This window comes from Schistocerca nitens, chromosome 7, assembly GCF_023898315.1.
Source record: "Schistocerca nitens isolate TAMUIC-IGC-003100 chromosome 7, iqSchNite1.1, whole genome shotgun sequence".
NCBI lineage: Eukaryota > Metazoa > Arthropoda > Insecta > Orthoptera > Acrididae > Schistocerca > Schistocerca nitens.
The window spans coordinates 219,259,175-219,282,398 of record NC_064620.1 but is presented as its reverse complement, the minus strand read 5'-3'; the positions used below and the strand labels follow the sequence as shown (position 1 = coordinate 219,282,398).

General features: G+C 42.1%; 1 protein-coding gene across 3 annotated transcripts in view; it reads right to left on the bottom strand.

Moving 5' to 3' along the window:
• Positions 1–23,224, bottom strand: part of LOC126195030 (UDP-GalNAc:beta-1,3-N-acetylgalactosaminyltransferase 2-like) — a 147,278-nt gene that overhangs the window by 78,141 nt on the left and 45,913 nt on the right. For all 3 annotated transcript variants that reach the window (XM_049933471.1, XM_049933472.1, XM_049933473.1), the window contains exon 2: positions 20,590–20,811. In XM_049933471.1, coding sequence (XP_049789428.1) covers positions 20,590–20,811 — 222 coding nt within the window. The remainder of the gene's footprint in view (positions 1–20,589; positions 20,812–23,224) is intronic.

Genomic DNA, 23,224 nt, shown 5'->3' with positions numbered 1-23,224 from the left:
TAGGGGATTTTAACATACTTCTAGATCCATCATTTAAAGTTGTTTTTGAAACTGTGTTAGACTTTCTCAGGACAATTTACGTCTCTCTTCAAGAGTCTGCCACTTCAGTTTCTTCAGAATCACTGCTAAACTCTTCCAGGAGTCAAACATAACTGTGACCATTCGTGCTGCCCTTCTCTATATATGCTCAATATTCTGTGTTAGACCTGTTTGATATAGGTCCCACAAACTTAAGCAATATTCTAAAATGCGTTGCATGAGTGATTTGAGAATAATATCTATTGTAGACTGATCGCTCTTCCCCTGGACTCTACCAACAAAACAAAATCTACCACCTGCTTTACCCACAACTGAGCCTATATGATCATCCCATTTCATATCCCTAAAAAGTGTTACACCCAGGTATTTTTATGAGTTGGGCGATTCCACTGGTATTTTAGTCATTGGGTAGTAAAGTTTTTTGTTGTGTGCACAATTTTACATTTCTGAACATTTAAAGCAATTTGCCAGGCTCTGCACCACTTTGAAATCTTATCAAGATCTGACTGAATATTTATGCAATTCCTTTCTGACTATACTTTATAATAGAAAACTGCATTGTCTACAAAATGTTTCTGTTTGCTATCAATATTGTCCGCAAGGTCATTAATGTACAACATGAACAGCCAGGGTCCCAACACACACACATCTGAAGTTACTTACACATCTGACAATGACTCTCCACCCAAGATAACATGCTGTGTCCCCCCCCCCCCCCCCTACCAAAAAGTCCTCAACCTAGTCACAAGTTTCACTTGATACTTTATATGATCGAACTTTTGACAATACTTTAAGTGTAAGTGTGGTACTGCTTCACATGCTTTACAGAAATCAAGAAATAATGCATCCATCTGACTGTCTTGACCCAAAGCTTTCAGTATGTCAAGTGAGAAAAATGCGAGTTGGGTTTCACACGACCGATGTTTTCAGAACCCATGCTGGTTAGCATGGAGGAGGTCATTCAGTCCAACATTCCCCATCATGTTTGAGCTCAGAATATCTTCTAAGATTCTACACCAAATCAATGTCAAAGATATTGGACAGTAGTTTTGTGGATCATCTCTGACTCCCTTCTTGTAGATGGGTATTACCTGTTCTTTCTTCCAACTACTGGACACGATTTTTTGTCTGTGGTATCCACAATAGATTATTGTTAGAAAAAGGGCTAACTCAGCCGCAAATTCAACATAGAATCTGGTAGGTATTCCATCGGGCCCTGGAGCTTTGTTCAGTTTTAATGATTTCAGCTGTTTGTCAACACCACTGACACTAATACTGATTTCACTCCTCTTTTCAGTGGTACAAGGATTAAATTGGGGCAATTCTCCTGAGTTTTCCTTGGTAAAGGAACATTTGAAAAAATAGTTAAGAATTTCAGCTTTTGTTGTGCTACCTTCAATTTCAGTTCCTGTCACATTTGTTGGGGACTGGAAACTAACGTTACATATGACCAGAATTTCTTTGGGTTTTGTGAAAGATCATTTGACGATATTCTGCTACAGTAGTTATTGAAGGCTTCACACACTGCCCTCTTGACAGCCAAACACATTTCATTCAGCATCTCCTTTGTCCAGTTACACCTATTATGCAGTCGTCTTTGTTTCTTTAGAAATTTCTTTATACATACTATATACCATGAAGTGTCCCTCCTATTATGAACTGTTCTAAAGGGTACTTGAGCCATAGTTTCTCTACATGCTCCTGTCCTGCAGTGAAAGTTTCACGTTCCTCATTGAGATATCACACCACTGATTTTTTATCTAGTTTATTTACCATATATATCTTTCTGCTTTTTTAGCAGCCCTTGGAACTTTGCTAATCACTGTTGCCACAACCATGTCATGATCACTGATACCAGTTTTGATGAGGATATCCTCAGAGAGATCAGGAATATTTGTTGCCATTAGATCCCACATATTTCCATCACAAGTGGGGTTCCGAACTATCTGTTCTAAGTAGTTTTCCAAGAAGGCAGTTAGTAATATTTCACAGGATGGTTTATCATGCCCGCCACTAACAAAGCTGTAATTTTCCCAATTGATTACTGGAAGTTTAAAGTCTCCACCAATAATTACAGTATGATTGGGGAGCTTACATACAAGCAAACTGAGTTTCCAGTTACATCAAGAGATTAGAGTGGTTGGCGATAGAAGGATTCAATTACAGTTTTATGACCACTCCTGACACTGAGTCTTGTCCAAACAATATCACATGAAGCTTCAGTTTCTATATCGGTGGATTTAGTTTCTTATCTACTGTGATGAATACGCCACCTCCATTTCCCATTAGCCTATCCTTTCGATATACACGTAATTTCCCCTTGAAAATCTCATCGCCATCAATTTCATGTTTCAACCAGCTTTCTGTACCTATATTATGTGAGCTTCACTGCTTCTCAGGAGCACTTTGAATTCTGGCACTTCGTTGCCAATGCTTCGGTAGTTAACACTGTCATCTGTGGGAGACATTTCTTTCGGTCTTACAGTGATACTTCTGGATTCCTACAGCTGTTGTTATCTAGGTTAGATGGAGAGTCATGTAATCTAAAAAACCCTTGTGTGCACCCCTCACCCAGTCAGCTACCTGGGTAGCAGCCTCTGATGTGTAGTACACTCCTTTTTTGACCCATTAGGGGCACTCTACAGGTCTCAACCCTATAGTGCGAGTCCAGGAAGTTGCAGCTTAGCTTGACACAAAACTTATGAAGTCTCTGGTTCAGTCCTTCCACTTGACTCAAAAACAATGGGCATGATCATTCTAAGGGCATGTTGCAAACTGTGAGCTTCACTGAAACTCTGAGCGCAAGACTGGTCTTCTCAATTTTCTCTACCAGTCACTGGAATGATCCAAGTATGACCTCGTGTCATGCCCAGGTGACAGGCATCAATTTTCAATGTGTGCCACAATCTGCTTGCATCCTGTTCCCACAATGGCTGCTGCAATAGCCTCTTCGACCTGTTGAATGATGCCCGCATGCATACACGCCGAGTGCACCTGGCGCCCTTTCCTGTCTCTCGCTGCCATTTCCCTAAGGGGTACCATCATTCATCACACATTTGAGCTGCCAACCATTAATAGAGCCCTACCCTTTTGCATTTACCCCTCCTTGACACTGGGAAAAACAGGTATCCCCAAAACAGATGAAGTGAGTCCCTCTAACTCAGTCTCAGTTTCAGTGAAATACAGCACTTTGAACTTGTTGGTTAGGGGGATTAGTATAACATCCTGAGTCCTCCCTGTTCTCCATCCAAACTTTACAGCATGCCCAGATCAACCGTTAAAATACCACTCACAGTCAAGTGGGTGAGAAATGGCAGATCCTATACTTCCTGCAGGAGAGAGAGGATCCAAAGGAGAGGATAGTACTTGCGGTACCTTTGGTACTAGAACCACAGGTACATGACTCTCAGGAGCCCTTCCAACACACTAATTTGCCACATCTGCCAACGATTTGACAGTAGTCAGGGTGACTTCCAGGTGCTTACGAACATCAATGTGTTCATCCCATGTTCAAGAACAGCATTCACAGTGGGGCTGCATTTTGGCTCACGCAATGTAATACTTAAAAGTGAACAAATAACTTTAAACTAAGCCTGCTTACTATCTTTTATATCTGTTGAGCTAAAATATTACTAATTTCCTATAAGAAGAGAAGCAAGTACACAAACCAAGATTTCTATTAAGCCAATGGAAAAACCTGTGGTAAAATTACTCATTTCCTAAAAATTTTTGAGGTTCATTATAGTTATTAACAATCTCGAATATACTACCCAGACGATATTGTAGACTTCACTTGTGTAACCTTCGTACCTTGTTCACGGTGCTGTAGGCAGCCAGATTAAAATCTAACTTGGACAAAATGCACTTTTTTTTTTTCAGCTGTCTATCGTCTGTCTTAGTTTTGAAGTCTCATGTGCTGGCATCAAGCCTTTATGTGAGCACGTCAATGCCATTATGGCTTTGCCACATCCCACCCAAGTCGAGGAGTAGCTGGCCTTTCTCGAAAAGGTTGCATACTACCATAAATTTCTTCCTGATGCAGCCACAGTGGCTCAACCACATCTTGCTCTCTTATGTAAAGATGCTCCTTTCCACTGTTGCCCACCTGCAAGCATGTTTTTACTCTGTTGAAGTCAAAATTGCACTCGGCACCTTGCTTGGTCACCTTCCAACTGGGCCAACATCTTGTTTTGGCCACAGACACCTCTGAGTGTGGCCTTGCAGCTATTCTCACACACAAATAAGCGAACAGTTCTGAATGTCCTATTGCATATGTTTCCGAAACCTCGTATCAGATGCAACAAAGCTACTCCCAGATAAAAAAAGAAGCTGTTGCCATTGTGCTTGAACTCAAAAAATTTCGTGTTTTTCCCTACAGTTCTAAATTTCATTTGATTTCTAATCATAAACCTCTGGTTTCTCTTTGCCATCTTTTCCAGAAAAAGCGGCTCATCACTTGAATGAAATGCTGGTCTCTGCTTTTGTTGTGCTGTAACTACGAGATTTACTTCTGCCCCACTGCACAACACCCTAATGTGGATGCTCTTTCTCAATTGCCGATTGGCCCCGATCCAGCATTTGATCAGGATCAACCGTTGTGTTTCCATTTAGCCATCGAAGCCCAAAACACCGTGGAAAGCTTTCTCACTATCAGCACTCACATTTTGACGGCTGCCACAGCTGACCTTGTCTTACGTTAAGTGTTCAATTTGTCCACCAAGGCTGGCCTCATAAACCACTGGGCTGAGCATTGGATCCTTTGCATAATTATTTTGCTCTCTGCCACTGACCCTCAGTTCTTGATAGTGTGTTACTGACGGCTACTGAAGAGTCCACACACAGGGTTGTTATCCTGTCTGTGCTGCGGTGGGATGTTACGTGAATTCTCCACCTGGACCATTGGGGTGTTTCGCATGCAAAATTGCTGGCCCACCACCATGTGTTTTGGCCAGGCATTGACAATGAGATCATGCACATTGCATCAGCTTGCTCACAGTGTGCCACCCATCAAGTGGCACCAAGGACCTCTCTTTGTCTGTGCCATGGAAGCGTATTCATGATGATTTTGCACGTCCCTTCCTTAACTCTGTTTGGCTTGTTGTAGTTGACGCTTTCTCAAAATTTCCCTATGTAGTCTGTTATCTGTCCACGTTCACAGCTGCTATAGTCACAGTCCTCTTAAAGATTTTTTCCTTGTAATGATTACCGTACACACTGGTGATGGACAATGGCCTGCAATTTGTATCTCAGGATTTTGAATATTTTTGTACAAAGACTGGCATTCGGCATTTTCAAAACTCAGATGAAAAAATACGTCACACAGTCTTCCTCTGAGGATACCCTTGATAAGGTCTTGAGCTTCTATAGGTTCGCTTCAACTGGTGACTGAAGCTTGCTTCACAGTTGCCAGCCCCATACACTGGTTCACCTGCCCCAGCCGACGCCCATCCAGCTGCCGGTGCCTGCCTTGCAGTGATTCCATCTGGGCTTCATCATCTGGGCCCACGTGTCTGACCAGCACCCTAAGTGGACACCAGTGGTCGTCCATCACTACCAAGACTGCTGCCTCTGTGTCATATGCACCTGTTCTGTCTTTGTTCTGGGTGCCACCACCATCACGTGGGGTAGTTTGCACCATGTCACCTCCACCTCCCAGCCCCTACCACTGCCACTGCCACCTTTGCCTTCTCTTCTGCCTCCATAACTGAGTGCCTGCCCAGATGCAGACATGGATATGGCACCTCCATCACCAGTGGTTCCTTACAGTCCCTCACACGGGAGTGGGCGGCATGCTTGTCTGTGCCCGTCCCATTTCAGACCATATTCTCCTGTGGCAGTATAAGACCTGCTCCACTGAGTCGTCTCCTTCTGATGATGACATGAACGTCTCTACAGTGAACAGGTTTCCCCAAATGGGAAGGAATGTTGTAAGCCTACACAGTGAGAGCACATAATTAAACAGTGCATGCCACCACGGCTGGCCTAAAGAGGCCACCTCACTCGGTACACATGGTGTGCAGCAACCACTGCACTGTGTGCAAACAGCTGTATATAAGCTGGCACACTGGGCACTTCACCACTCTGTTTTCTGGTCTATCGAATAGTCTGCTGTTAGACTGCACATTAGCGTAACCCCTGATTTCAAGTGTTATACTTATTACTATGTCATTCTGTGTGTCTGTGTTTTCCTTTATATGGAAGCGAATTAACAGTTGGTTGGTGGGAATTCTAATATTGTGTTTACGCAACATTACAATAGTTGCAGTTCACATCTGAAACTACTTGATTATTTAGTAAGCATAACAGTATTATGAAGGTGTCAACAAACTCTAGTAGCAACCATAAGGTGGCTTGACGAGTACAGATGGAAATGTAGACTGTTACCTTTTCTTCAGAGTTCACCAAAATGCAACTGGTAGAAAGCAGTTTGACTGCATTGAGCTCAACAAACTGCTAGACTTTGCAGATTACCAATTCAAACTGTCAAAAATCATCTTTGCTTAAACATCCTCTGTGCACATAGGCACAAGGCATCTGTCATACTAACTGCAATGACGTCTGAATATATCAGGCATAGAAACACAATGGAAATGGCACAGCAATCCCTAAGAATTTAATGTCAGTACACAAAGGACTTAAATACAGGGCATTCAGAAATTCCCTTTACAAACTTCTAGGACTTGTAGAGGGGAGTGAGAACATAATATTTTGAATAGGAACCCGTGTCTGGACATGTATCATTTCCGTTCTATGATGGTTTCAATTCAGATGTCTAACTCATCCATTTCTGCATAAGGAATTAAATTACGCATGCCACAATACAATTATTAGGTAAAAGTCTGAAGGGAAACATATCTAAACATTCATTTATCACTTAAGCACATTTATTTGTATTAACACTTAAACATTACATTCTGTACATAGAGTATGCTGGGTTCTTTTTTGTTTTGGAATAATGTCAACATGTAATGTTTAAGTGTTAATACAAACAATGTGCTTAAGTGATAAACGGATGTTTCTTTATGTTTCCTTTCAAACTGTTACCTACCAACTGTACTGTGTCACGCCTAATTCAATTCCTTAAGCAGAAATGGATGAGAGATACAAGAAACAGTATGTTTCTGGACATGGGTTTGTATTCAAAATATTATGTACTCACTCCCCTCTTCAAGTACTAGAAGTTTTTAATGGGAATTTTCGAACAGCCTGTATATGGATACAACATATATGACAATATGTCAGAGCATTCAAATGTCTTGTGGGTAATATAAGAAACTGTAACAGTGAATAAAAAAATTCTGTTTGACATCTTCCACTTAAAGTGATTCTTGTGTCTTACAGTTTTGGCTGTAAAGATAAATCATACTGGTATGATATTTCAAAACTTTAGCAATGATACTGTAATTATAAGGGGCATTCAAAAGAAACATGCTCACTAGTGTAAGGTAACGGTAACAATTTTATTAACTCAAAAATGTAGTTATACACAGTACACATACTCAAAAATAGTCACCAAAACTGTTAGCACATTTATCCCATTGCGGCACTAGCTGGTCGACTCCATCCATGAAGAAGCTAGTAGACTGCTGTCGGATCCAGGCCTGGACCCAGTCACACACTTCATCGTCCGTTAGGAATCAATGTCTGCAAATAGCTTGTTTTAGAGGTCCAAACATGAAAGTCACACGGTGAAAGGTCGGGACTGTATGGTCGATGTTCCAGCGTTTCCCACTGAAACTGGTACAATGTCTTCACTGCATTGGCCGCATGTGGGCGGGCGTTATCATGCAGGAGGATAACACAATTGGACAACATGACTTAGTATTTCGACTTTTTAGCTCATCTAAAGTCCTGTAAAGTGGCTTGATAACGCTGGGCATTGATGGTGGTTCCCCGTTCCAGGAACTCGACAAGCAGTGGGCCCTTGTGGTCAAGAAGGAAGTACATCATGACCTTACCAGAACTTGTGTGCACAGCCTTTGATTTTTTTGGACGTGGTGAAGTTGCACGTTCGCACTGCTTGCTCTGACACTTGCTTTCCGGTTCAAAATGGTGACACCGTTTTTCGTCACCTGTGACAATATGTGACAGAAAGCCGTATACCTCCTCATGATAGCGTTGCAGGTGACTCAAAGACAGCACCATTCAAGTACTGCGCTGTTCGGCGGTCAGTTGATGGGGGAGCCACTGCACACAGATTTTTAAAAAATTCAAGTACTGATGCATTATGGTGTGGGCGGTGCCCATGTTAATACCCAGCAACTGATGGATCTCATCCACGGTGATTCTGCGGTTGTCCAAGACTAAAGCATTCACTTTCGCAACCATTTCCTGCGTGATGACACGATGAGCCTGACCAGGACAAGCATCATCTTCCAGTGACTCGCGCCCGTCAAGGAATCATTTGCGCCATTCCACAAAACTTGAACGACTCAGACTGTACTCACCGTACACAGCCTTCATCTGTCAATACATTTTATGGCCTCCAACTCTTACACTGCCAAAAACTGAATAGCTCCTCATTGTTCCTGGTTACTCGCCTGCATGTTTGGTAGTGGATGATAACTTGTGTGACCACCTACTCTTTGGCATGAAACCATACCGGTGCGATGCAACATCAAATGGTGTGCACACGTCAATATCTCCACCAATAGATGGCGGCACCACACCCGCAGTTACGTGGTGCCACCTTACATGTAAGGAAAAGGTAGACACACTGATCAGGTTTCATTTGAAAAAAACCTCATAAATAAAATGTGCTATTAGACAGCTTCATGCATATCAGATATGTCACTCTGAATTTTATTTATTTATTCTCAGAATCAAATTCATGATGTGAGATTCATGTTCGTGCAAATCGTGAAATCTTTTCTTTACAATAGGTTTTACATTAAATGTTCTGTAAAGGAATAAACAGGCTATAAATACTATCATAAACATTAACTGTAAGTTGGCTACATTCGCTCGTGTGAAACTCAGCTTGACCTTTTCCCACATGATATACTGCAAAGTATGGATGAAGGGCAACAGGCAGATTCCACATTTCTAGATGTCCAGAAAGCATTTGACACGGTGCCCCATTGCAGGCTGTTAATGAAGGTATGAGCATATGGAATAAGTTCACAGATATCTGAACGGCTCGAAGGCTTCTTAAATAATAGACCTGTATGTTGTCCTCAACAGTGAATGTTCATCAGAGACAAGGATACATTACGAATGCCCAGGTAAGTTTGATAGGACTGCTGTTGTTCACTGTATACACAGATGGTTTGGTAGACAGGGTGGGCAGCAATCTGTGGTTGTTTGCTGATAATGTCATCGTGTATAATACTGTGTTGAAGTTGAGTGACTGTGGGAAGATACAAGATAACTTGGATAAAATTTCTAATTGGTGTGATGAATGGCAGCTAGCCCTAAATGTGGAAAAATGTAAGTTAATGTGGATGAGTAGGAAGATCAAACCTGTAATATTCAGATACATCTACATCTATGTGATTACTCTGCTATTCACAATTAAGTGACCGGCAGAGGGTTCAATGAACCACCTTCAAGCTTTCTCTCTACCATTCCACTCTCGAATGGCGCACAGGAAAAATGAGCGCGTAATTTTTCTGTGCAAGCCCTGATACATTTTATTTTATCGTGATGATCATTTCTCCCAATATGTAGGTGGGTGCCAACAGAATGTTTTCGCAATAGGAGGAGAAAACTGGTGATTGAAATTTCATGATAACATCCCGTCGCAACGAAAAATGCCTTTGTTTTAATGATTGCCATTGCAACTCATATATCATGTCTGTGGCACTATCTCCCCTATTTCGCAAAAATGCAAAATGAGGCACTCTTCTCTGAACTTTTTCGATGTCATCAGTCAGTCCCACCTGATGCAGATCCCACAATGCACAGCAATACTCCACAATAGGATGGACAAGTGTAGTGTAAGTAGTCTCTTTAGTAGATCTGTTGCATCTTCTAAGTGTTCTGCCAATGAATCACAGTCTTTGATTTGCTCTACACACATTATCCATGTGATCATTCCAGTTTAGGTTATTTGTAATTGTAATCCCTAAGTATTTAGTTAAATTTACAGCCTTCAGATTTGTGTGACTTAGCGCGTAATTGAAATTCGGCAGATTTCTTTTAGTACTCATGTAAATAACTTCAGGTACAGGGACACAGTACTAGAAGTGCCTAAAGAATGTCTTGGAACAGTAGTGTGTAAAGGTAGGATGAAGTAAACAGCTTGGTGGAATGACACAGTCAAGGCAGCCTGTAAAAGGAAAAAGAAGGCGTATCAAAAATGGCTACATACTAGAAGTCAGGTAGACAGAGGAAGTTATGTTGAAGAAAGAAACAAAGCCAAACAGATAATTGCAGCATCCAAGAACAAAATCTTGGGAAGACTTTGGAAACAGGTTGGAGACTTTGGGTCAAGCTGCTGAAAAACCATTCTGGAGTGTAATTAGCAGTCTTCGAACGGGAGGTAAGAAGGAAATTACAAGTATTTTGGACAGGTCACAAAAACTGCTGGTGAATCCTGTGGATTCCTTTGGCAGATGGAGGGAATATTTTGAAGAGTTGCTCAATGTAGGTGAAAATACGATCAGTAATGTTTCAGATTTTGATGTACAATGGGATAGGGATGATGATTGAAATAGGATCTCATTTGAGGAAGTGGAGAAAATGGTCAATAGATTGCAGTGCAATAAAGCAGCTGGGTTGGATGAAATTAAGTCGGAACTCATCAAATACAGTGGAATGTCAGGTCTTAAATGGCTACACAGGATAATTGAAATGGCCTGGGAGTCGGGACAGGTTCCATCAGACTGGACAAAAGCAGTAATCACACCAATTTTAAACATGGAAACAGAAAAGATTGTAACAACTACAGAGGTATCTCTTTAATCAGCGTTGTGGGTAAAATCTTCTCAGGTATTGTTGAAAGGAAAGTGCGAGTATTAGTTGAGGACCATTGGATGAAAACCAGTGTGGGTTTAGGCCTCTTAGAGGTTGTCAGGACCAGATCTTTAGCTTACGGCAAATAATGGAGAAGTGATATGAGTGGAACAGGGAATTGTATCTATGCTTTATAGATCTAGAAAAGGCATATGACTGGGTTCCTAGGAGGAAGTTATTGTCTGTTCTATGAGATTATGGAATAGGAGGCAAACTTTTGCAAGCAATTAAAGGTCTTTATATGGATAGTCAGGCAGCAGTTAGAGTTGACGGTAAATTGAGTTCATGGTTCAGAGTAGTTTCAGGGGTGAGACAAGGCTGCAATCTGTCTCCACTGTTGTTCATATTATTTATGGATCATATATTGAAAACAATAGACTGGCTTGGTGAGATTAAGGTATGTGAACACAAAGTAAGCAGTCTTGCATATGCAGATGACTTAGTTGTGATGGCAGATTCAATTGAAAGTTTGCAAAGTAATATTTCAGAGCTAGATCAGAAATTTAAGGACTATGTTATGAAGATTAGCATCTCCAAAACGAAAGTAATGTCAGTGGGAAAGAGATATAAATGGATTGAGTGCCAAATAGGAGGAACAAAGTTAGAACAGGTGGACAGTTTCAAGTACTTAGGATGCATATTCTCACAGGATGGCAACATAGTGAAAGAACAGGAAGCGAGGTGTAGCAAAGCTAATGCAGTGAGTGCTCAGCTACGATCTACTCTCGTCTGCAAGAAGGAAGTCAGTACCAAGACTAAGTTATCTGTGCACCGTTCAATCTTTCGACCAACTTTGTTGTATGGGAGCGAAAGCTGGGTGGATTCAGGTTACCTTATCAATAAGGTTGAGGTTACGGATATGAAAGTAGCTAGGATGATTGCAGGTACTAGTAGATGGGAACAATGGCAGGAGGGTGTCCACAATGAGGAAATCAAAGAAAAACTGGGAATGAACTCTATAGATGTAGCAGTCAGGGTGAACAGGCTTAGATGGTGGGGTCATGTTACACGCATGGGAGAAGCAAGGTTACCCAAGAGACTCATGGGTTCAGCAGTAGAGGGTAGGAGGAGTTGGGGCAGACCAAGGAGAAGGTACCTGGATTCGGTTAACAATGATTTTGAAGTAATAGGCTTAACATCAGAAGAGGCACCAATATTAGCACTGAATAGGGGATCATGGAGGAATTTTATAAGGGGGACTATGCGCCAGACTGAACGCTGAAAGGCATAATCAGTCTTAAATGATGATGATGACGATGATGATGATGATGTGAATAGCTTCACACTTTTCTTTATTGAGGAGCAATTGCCACTTTTCACACCACACAGATATCTTATCTAAATCATTTTGCAATTCATTTTGGTCAACTGATGACTTTATAAGAGGGCTACTCTGATTGTCTATTATGTCATTAATATAGATCAGGAACAATAGAGGGCCAATAACACTTCCATGGGGAATGCCGGATATTGCTTCTGTTTTACTCAATGGCTTTCCATCTATTACTACTAACTGTGACCTTTCTGACAGGAAATCACGAATCCAGTCGCACAACTGAAGCGATATTCCATAGGTTAGAAGATGCTTGTGAGGAACAGTGTCGAAAGCCTTCTGGAAATCTAAAAATATGGAATCAATTTGACATCCCCTGTCGATAGCACTCATTACCTCATGAATGTAAAGAGCTAGTTGTGTTTCACTAGAACAATGTTTCCTGAATCCGTGCTGACTATGTGTCAATAAATTGTTTTCTTCAAGGAAATTCATAATGTTCGAACACAGTATATGTTCCAAAACCCTATAGCAAATCAATGTTAGTGATATGGGCCTGTAATTCAGTGGATTACTCCTATTTCCCTTTTTGGGTACTGGTGTGACTTCAGCAATTTTCCAGTCTTTAGATACGGAACTCTCTGTGAGCGAGCGGTTGTATATACTTGCTAAATATGGAGCTATTGCTTCAGCATACTCTGAAAGGAACCTGACTGGTATACAATCTGGGGGCCAGAGGCTTTGCCTTTATTAAGTGATTTAAGCTGCTTTGCTACATCGGGGATATCTGTATTTCTCATCTTGCAGTTGTTCTTGATTGGAATTAAGGAATATTTACTTTGTCTTCTTTGGTGAAGGAGTTTCAGGAAACTGTGTTTAATAACTCTGCTTCAGTGGCACTGTCATCAGTAACTTCATTGTTGTTATCGCGTAGTGAAGGTATTGATTGCGTCTTACCACTGGTGTGCTTTATATATGACCAGAATCTCTTTGGGTTTTCTTCCAGTTTCCAAGACAGAGTTTCGTTATGGAAACTATTAAAAGCATCTTGCATTGAAACATGTGCTACATTTCGAACTTCTGCAAAACTTTGCCAATCTTGGGGATTTTGCGTTCTATTAAATTTGGCATGCTTTTTTCATTGCTTCTGCAACAGCAATCTGACCTGTTTTGTGTACCATGGTGGATCCGTATCATCACTTATTAATTTATGTGGTACATATCTCTCAATTAGCGTCAATACTATCTCTTTGAAATCATTCCACACCTTTTCTACACTTACGTTATCAGATCAGAAGGAGTGGAGACTCTCTCTTAAAAAGGTGCTAAGAGCATTTTTATCAGCTTTTTTAAATAGATGTACTTTGCGTTTCTTTTTGATGGTTGTGGATGTTATGGTATTCAGCCAAGCAGCAGCTGCCTTGTGGTCTCCAATCCCTGTATCTGTCATGATACTCCCTATTCGTCCAGGATTATTTGTTGGTAAGAGGACAAGTATGTTTTCACAACCATTTACATTTTGAGCAGCCTCATGAACTAAATGTTAAAAATAATTTTCTGAGAAAGCATTCAGTACAATTTTGGATGATGTTTTATGCCTGCTGCCTGCTTTAAACATATAATTTTTCCAGCATATTGAGGGTAGATTGAAGTCACCACCGACTATAGTTGTATGAGTGGGGTACCTGTTTGAAATGAGACTCAAGTTTTCTTTGAACTGTTCAGCAACTATATCTTCTGAGTTGGGGGGGTCAGTAAAATAATCCAATTAATAGTTTAGTCCACTTTGAGGTATAACCTTCACCCATACTATTTCACAGGAACTATCTAATTCAATTTCACTACAAGGTAAACTACTTCTGACAGCAATAAATACTCCACAACAAACTGTATTTAGTCTATCCTTTCTGAACACTGTTAGGTCATTTGAAAAAATCTCAGCTGAACTTATTTACGGCTTTAGCCAGCTTTCCGTACCTGTACTTATTTGAGCTTCAGTGCTTTCTATTAAAACCTGGAGCTCTGGTTCTTTCCCAACACAGCTATGACAATTTACAACTACAATTCTGATCATTTCTACAACTACCTTACTGTGTTTTACCTGCCCCCTTTTAGACAGACACCCTTTCTGTGGTTTCCTGAGATAGTCTAACCTAAAAAACCGCCCAGTCCCTTCCACACAGCCCCCACTACCCGTGTAGCCACTTCCTGTGTGTAATGGACTCCTGACCTATTAAGCAGAACCCGAAAACCCACCACTTGATGGTGCAAGTCAAGGAATTTGCAGCCTACACGATCGCAGGACTGCCTGAGCCTCTGATTCAGACCCTCCACTTGGCTCTGCAACAAAGGACCACAGTCAGTTCTGTCGACGATGCTGCAGATGGTGAGCTCTGCCTTAATCTCCCAAGTGAGTCTGGCAGCCTTTACCATTTCCGACAGCCGCCCGAATCCAGAGAGAATCTCCTGTGATCCAAAGTGACACACGTCATTGGTACTGACATGGACCACCACCTACAGTTGTCTGCACCCTGTACTCTTCATGGCATCCGGAAGCACCCTTTCCACGTCCGGAATCACTTCCCCCGGTATGCACACTGGATTCCTTCCCCTCCTTGGCAGCCATGTTCCTAATGGGCCCCATTACGTGCCTAATGTTGGCGCTCCCAAGTACAAGCAAACCCACCCTCTGTGAATGCCCAGACCTTGCGCGCCGAGAAGCTTCCTCTGGAAGAGGGTGGACGACTGCATCCGGCTCAGAGACTTTGTAAGCCACAGATAACACCCAAAACCTGTTCATCAAATGAACTGGGAAGGCCCTACGATCGGCCCCTTGGAAAGTCTTTCGCTGCCTGCCAGACTTTGGAATGATCTCCTACTTGGCCATGGGTGAGTGGTCAACCTCGGTGCAGGCAGTACCTGGGGCAGCCACAGCAGTGGACTGATCGGCGACATGTGGGTTGTGTTTGACGTCCCTCACATCCCTGCGTCCAACCCCCAAAGTGATGACCCTTGGCAGCAGCCTCAAGCTGTGTGACAGGAGCCAACACTGCCTGGAGCTGTGAGTGAAGGGTCACCAACTCAGCTCGCATCTGTACACAGCAATCACAGTGCCTATCCATTTCGGAAGTCGCTCCTGTTTCAAACTCCTAAAAATATGTAATAAACGAATGGTCTACTCGTCTTATTACCAGCAGGAACATGAGTGGCTCTGTCACTGACACTGGACACATTATTACTAATGTCTTGTTTGACCAGTCAAGTCGTTTAAGTATCTGAGCGTAATATGAGATGAAATGAGCATGTGAGAACTGTGGTGGGGAAGGTGAATGGTCGACTTCGGTTAATTAGGAGACTTTTAGGAAAGAGTAGTTCACCTGTAAAGAAGACAACATATAGTATGCTGGTGTGGCCTATTATTGACTACTGCTCGAGTGTTTGGGATCCATGCTAGCTCGGATTAATGGAAGACATCGAAGCAATTCAGACATGAACTGTTAGATTTGTTACCGGTAGGTTTGAGCAACATGTAAGTGTTATGGAGATGCTTTGGGGACCCAAAAGGGGATCCCTGGAGGGAGCGCAGCATTCTTTTCAAGGAACACTACTGAGAAAATTTAGAGAACCAGCATTTGAAGCTAACTGCTGAATGATTCTATCTACTGCTCCCAACACACATTGCATATAAGGACCATAAAGATAAGATACGAGAAATGAGGGCTCATAAGGAGGCATAAAGACAGTCATTTTTTCCTTGCTCTATTTGCGAGTGGAAGAGTAATGGAAATTACTAGCAGTGGTACAGGGTACCCTCTGCTACACACCACGCAGTGGCTTGTGGAGTATCTATGTAGATGTAGACGTATTCCGCCCAATCCTTTCATCTCTCTTTGTCAAGGAATCACTTAAAGAGCAATAGGGACAGTCCATCTCCCTATATGGCTCCAGCTTTGTTCTTGAAGGACTCTGACACTGTTATTCTGAATGTGACTTTATATGTTATGTTGTTTAAGATCTGTTTAATCAGTTCATTGGATTTTCTATCCAAACTCATCTCCTTCAAAATTTGAAACAGTGTCATTCTATATACTAAATCAAAGACATTTCTGAAGTCAATGAATGTGAACACAGACAGATTGCTTCTCTATTTTTGAAACACCTTTAGCAATTTCAAATTCAAGATGTGGTCTGCATATGATCTGCTCTTTCTGAAACTTCCACAGTAGTCATCAATTTATGGGTTTTGCTGTTTTCCTACTCTGTTTGGCAATGCTCTTTAGAATATCATATAAGTCACTTGTATTAGTGGTACTCCTTCCACCACTATAAATGAGGAATCAATATTTCTGTCAGTTTATGCATTTCTAGGAATTTTTATAGCTGTTTTTGCTTTACTTAGCAAAGAAATTTCCTTGCAGATTGCCGATTCTTGACATTCAGTAACCATGTTCCATGCTACACTACCCTTCTTTGAAAAGTTGCACCTCACCATGAGGTACCATTTACAGTGGAATTTAGCCACAGTTCTACAACAAGTGATTGAATTCTGTCCTTGACTGCTATCTCTCCTACATCTAAATCTACATGGATACTCTGCAAATCACATTTAAGTGCCTGGCAGAGGGTTCATCGAATCACCTTCACAATTCTCTATTATTCCAATCTCATAAAGCGCGTGGAAAGAACGAACACCTGTATCTTTCCATACAAGCTCTGATTTCCCTTATTTTATTGTGGTGATCATTTCTCCCTAAGTAGGCCAGTGTCCACAAAATATTTTCACATTCGGAGGAGAAACTTGGTGATTTGAATTTCATGAGAAGATTCCGTCACAACAAAAAATGACTTTGTTTTAATAATGTGCAGCCCAAATCCTGTATCATTTCAGTGACACTCCTCCCATATTTTGTGACAGTACAAAATGTGTTGCCCTTCTTTGAACTTTTTCAATGTACTCTGTCAATCCAATCTGGTCAAGATCCCACACTGTGCAGCAGTATTCTAAAAATAGGACGGACAAGCATGGTGTAGGCTGTCTCCTTAGTATATCTATTACATTTTCTAAGTGTCCTGCCGATAAAACGTAGTCTTTGGTTAGCCTTCCCCACAATATTTTCTGTGTGTTCCTTCTAATTTAAGTTGTCTGTAATTGTAATTCCTAGGTATTTAGTTGAATTTACGGAATTTAGATTTTACTGATTTCTCATGTAACTGAACTTTAATGGATTCCTTTTAGCACTCATATGGTTGACCTCACACTTTTTGTTATTTAGGGTCGACTGCCAATTTTTTGCACCATTCAGATATCATTTCTAAATCGTTTTGCAATTTATTTTGATCTTCTCATGACTTTATTAGTTGATAAATGACAGTGTCATCTGCAAACAACCTAAGATGGCTACTCAGATTGTCTCCCAAAACGTTTATAAGGGTTGCAACCCTTGTTCAATCAAGTACGAGCAGCCCTTAGCGGCTCGCCATCTTCATGACGTCGCCTTTCCAGCTTAGATTTTTTTAAATGTGACTTGTAAGTACTGCATCTCTTTCCTGTCAGCACAAACTTTAGTTTTATTAATGCATTATATACCTAATATGTTTTAGAACAGTTACCTTAATTCTGAAGACGATGCTCATAGTAGCGTTGAAACCTGGTCAATTTTGACTTAATATTTGTGACCGAGGGCTTATTTGTTTCTAATATAATTCTGACACGGTCACTGAAGTTCTTATTTTTGGAGGATTTAGGGGTTACAATATTCAATCTTGCTACAACAACCATGTGTTCACTAATCCCTGTATCTGTTTTGATGCTCGTTATTAACTAAGGATTATTTGTTGCTACGAGGTCAAGTGTGTTTTCACAACCGTTTACTATTTGCTTGGGCTCATGAACTAACTGCTCAAAATAATTTTCAGAGAATGTGTTTAGCACAATTTCGGATGATGTTTTATGCGTACCTCCAGAATTAAACATGTATTTTCACCAACATATTGAGGGTAAATTGAAGTCACCACCAACTATTATTGTATGAGTCGGGTATGTGTCTTAAATCAAACTCCATTTTTCTTTGAACCTTTCAGCAACTGTATCATCTGAATTAGGTAAAAGGATCCAGTTATTATTTTATTCCGGCTGCCAACAACGACCTCTGCCCATACTAACTCACAGGAACTATCTACTTCAATTCTGTGACAAGATAAACTACTTCTAACAGCAACCAACATGCCACCACCAACCATGTTTAGCCAATCATTTTGGAGCACCGTTAGCTTCTTTGCAAAAATTTCAGCTGAGATTATCTCCTGCTTTGCCCAGCTTTCGGAGCCTACTACGATTTGAGTGTTGGTGCTTTCTATTAGCGCTTGGAACTCTGGTACTTTCCCAACACACCTATGACAATTTACAACTGTTATACCGATGGTTCCTGTATCTACATTCTTCCTGTGTTCACCCTATACCCTTTATGACTGAAGTCCTTCTTGTTTTCCCCGAGACCCTCTAACCTAAAAAAAAAACACACCACACAGCCCCTGCTACCTGTGTAAACGCCTCCTGCGTATAGTGGACACCTGACCTATTCAGCGGAACCTGAAACCCAAGTCGAGGAATCTGCAGCCTGCACGGTTCCAGAACCATCTGAGCCTATGATTCAGACCCTCCACTCGGCTCTGTAGCAGAGGTCTGCAATTGCTTCTGCCGACTATGCTGCAAATGGTCAGCTCTGCCTTCATCTTGCAAGCAAGACTGACAGCCTTTATCACTTCTGTTAGCTGCTCAAAACCAGAGAGAATCTCTTCTGATCCCAAGTGACACACATCATTGGTACTGATGTGAGCAACCACCTGCAGTTGGCTGCACCCTGTGCTCCTCATGGCATCCGGGAGGACCCATTCCACGTCTGGAATGACTCCACCCGGTATGCACATGGAGTGCACATTGGTTTTCTTTCCCTTCTTGGCAGCCATGTCCCTAAGGGCCCCATAACGCATCTAATGTTAGAGCTCCCAACTATCCATAATCCTACCCTCTGTGATTGTCCGGATCTTGAAGGGTGAGAGGTTTCCTCTGAAACAGGACACGCGACGGCATCTCACTCAGTGACAGTGTCAGCCACAGACAGCACCTAGAATCTATTTGTCAGACAAACCAGGGAGGCCTTATGTGTGGCCACCTGGGAAGTCTTTCACCACCTGCTATGCCCCGGGTGACCTCCCACTTGACAACAGGTGAGGGGTCAACCTCAGTGTGAGCAGTAACTGGACTGGCCACTGGTGAGGACCGATCGGAGGACTCGGATGTGCGAGATGTCCGGTGGATCCCCAAGGCCGGCCCACAACAGTGCTGCCCATTCACTGCAGCCTCAAGCTGTGTAACCGAAACCATCACAGCCTGGAGCTGAGAGCAAAGTGTTACCAACTTGGCTCGCATCCGCACACAACAATCACAGTACCTGTCCATACTAAAGATGGTGGAAAACTAAACTATGCAGATAAATAGACTATTGGCACATGCTGTACAACGCTACTGTAGACACTGACGAAAACACAGGAACTGTGTCTAAAAAATTATATTAATACACAGAGCTTCAAAAACCTAAGTACCGAAGTACTCAGGTGAAACTAAATAATTCGCCCGATTAGAAACCTGTAATATGTCACAAAATTGGTTTACTTTCCGATGCAAACGAAAATGCAAGAACTGTGGCTACTAGATATTAAATTAACAAGCAGAAACTCAAGAAACTAAACTATTAAAGCGCACAGATGATATTATAAAATTCACTCCTGGTTAGGAACTCATAAAAGTGACAAAATCAGTTACTTCCCTGTTGCTGAGTGTGTCTTGGCCAGCTGCTGCTGCCTGACTCCTACCTTCTGTACACGATACAATCAACATAATCAAATTCCTTTTACATTTTAAGCAAAGTAAGATCCACCATTGTATCCACTAGTTACACGAAACTGCTTTTACAAATCCCTACCAAGCATTATGATTTTGCCAACAAGTGTAACATACTAGGCATTCCACAGTACCACTCCCTGTCTATTGTTTCTTTTGTAAAGTTCATAATTTACTGCATACCACAACTTTTTCAACATTTTCCCACCCAGAAAGAATTTAGAATCTCATTCTAACCCTTTTAAATGTACTTCAACAGTCCTACGGCAACACATCTTGAATGAAACTTGAAATATTCATCTATTTTAGAATGACAACAACTATTTGAAACTGCCATCAGACTATCAAATTTTATTTGACACTACTTGCTATTTTTCTTTAAAATATGATGATGACCCTTTTTCCAAATATAAAATCTTACCTTTAGGAAGTGAGATTTGCCAGTTTTCACAAGACCACTCATCAGACCTATCAGAAGGATGTAGTGGACAAACTTCAGACCCAACCACAAAATAATATTTAATTCTTGCGTCTCCTTTTATAAGATTTATCCACGTGTCTCTGACAGCTTGTCTTCTTTCAGAATTGTTCTGTGCTGATAAAATCCCAATTACCAACATCACTTTATTGCGGTGCAAGACATCTGTAAGAATACCAGTTCCTCATTTAAAACTCAGTACACTAGTGGATTAACTTAAAAACCGAAATGAAATTCTTTCATAATTTAAAATCACCATTGTCTTATGTAACAATAAACTTACAGTTAATGTATGCATGCAGTTTGCCGAGCAGGTAACAGTGAACAATACATTTATTGATGATTAGTTGAATTATGAATAACCCCCTTTTTCGGTGACAAGAAGTTTTTACTCATTCACTCACTTATTCATTGTGTCCCATAGATTCCATAACGAAGGAGAACTTTCAGGGATGTGGAATGAGTCAAGGTATAAATTAGCTAAAGACTAGCAAATATAAAACTTAATATTTATACTCTATTAACAAAAAGCTCTCACTGCAGTGCTTAGTACTGTTCGTGCTTATGCCAGCTAATTGTAATTAAGTAAACTAGCAACAGAGCTGTTACTTTGCGAAATGGTGCTGCCTACTCAGTTATATTATACAGTTGGTGTTCATTTGCAGCTTGTGTCTGTATATGTGTGGATGGATATGTGTGTGTGTGTGCGCGAGTGTATACCCGTCCTTTTTTCCCCCTAAGGTTGTGTGTATGTTTGTGTGTCTATCGACGTGCCAGTGCTTTCGTTTGGTAAGTCACACATCTTATATATATATATATATATATATATATATATATATATATATATATATATATATATATATATATATATACACACACTCCTGGAAATTGAAATAAGAACACCGTGAATTCATTGTCCCAGTAAGGGGAAACTTTATTGATACATTCCTGGGGTCAGATACATCACATGATCACACTGACAGAACCACAGGCACATAGACACAGGCAACAGAGCATGCACAATGTCCGCACTAGTACAGTGTATATCCACCTTTCGCAGCAATGCAGGCTGCTATTCTCCCATGGAGACGATCGTAGAGATGCTGGATGTAGTCCTGTGGAACGGCTTGCCATGCCATTTCCACCTGGCGCCTCAGTTGGACCAGCGTTCGTGCTGGACGTGCAGACCTCGTGAGACGACGCTTCATCCAGTCCCAAACATGCTCAATGGGGGACAGATCCGGAGATCTTGCTGGCCAGGGTAGTTGACTTACACCTTCTAGAGCACGTTGGGTGGCACGGGATACATGCGGACGTGCATTGTCCTGTTGGAACAGCAAGTTCCCTTGCCGGTCTAGGAATGGTAGAACGATGGGTTCGATGACGGTTTGGATGTACCGTGCACTATTCAGTGTCCCCTCGACGATCACCAGTGGTGTACGGCCAGTGTAGAAGATCGCTCCCCACACCATGATGCCGGGTGTTGGCCCTGTGTGCCTCAGTCGTATGCAGTCCTGATTGTGGCGCTCACCTGCATGGCGCCAAACACGCATACGACCATCATTGGCACCAAGGCAGAAGCGACTCTCATCGCTGAAGACGACACGTCTCCATTCGTCCCTCCATTCACGCCTGTCGCGACACCACTGGACGCGGGCTGCACGATGTTGGGGCGTGAGCGGAAGACGGCCTAATGGTGTGCGGGACCGTAGCCCAGCTTCATGGAGACGGTTGCGAATGGTCCTCGCCGATACCCCAGGAGCAACAGTGTCCCTAATTTGCTGGGAAGTGGCGGTGCGGTCCCCTACGGCACTGTGTAGGATCCTACAGTCTTGGCGTGCATCCGTGCATCGCTGCGGTCCGGTCCCAGGTCGACGGGCACGTGCACCTTCCGCCGACCACTGGCGACAACATCGATGTACTGTGGAGACCTCACGCCCCACGTGTTGAGCAATTCGGCGGTACGTCCACCCGGCCTCCCGCATGCCCACTATACGCCCTCGCTCAAAGTCCGTCAACTGCACATACGGTTCACGTCCACGCTGTCGCGGCATGCTACCAGTGTTAAAGACTGCGATGGAGCTCCGTATGCCACGGCAAACTGGCTGACACTGACGGCGACGGTGCACAAATGCTGCGCAGCTAGCGCCATTCGACGGCCAACACCGCGGTTCCTGGTGTGTCCGCTGTGCCGTGCGTGTGATCATTGCTTGTACAGCCCTCTTGCAGTGTCCGGAGCAAGTATGGTGGGTCTGACACACCGGTGTCAATGTGTTCTTTTTTCCATTTCCAGCAGTGTATATATATATAATAGAGGGAAACATTCCACGTGGGAAAAATATATCTAAAAACAAAGATGATGTGACTTACCGAACGAAAGCGCTGGCAGGTCGATGGACACACAAACAAACACAAACACACACACAAAATCCAAGCTTTCGCAACAAACTGTTGCCTCATCAGGAAAGAGGAGAAGGAGAGGGAAAGTCGAAAGGATGTGGGTTTTAAGGGAGAGGGTAAGGAGTCATTCCAATCCCGGGAGCGGAATGACTTACCTTAGGGGGAAAAAAGGACAGGT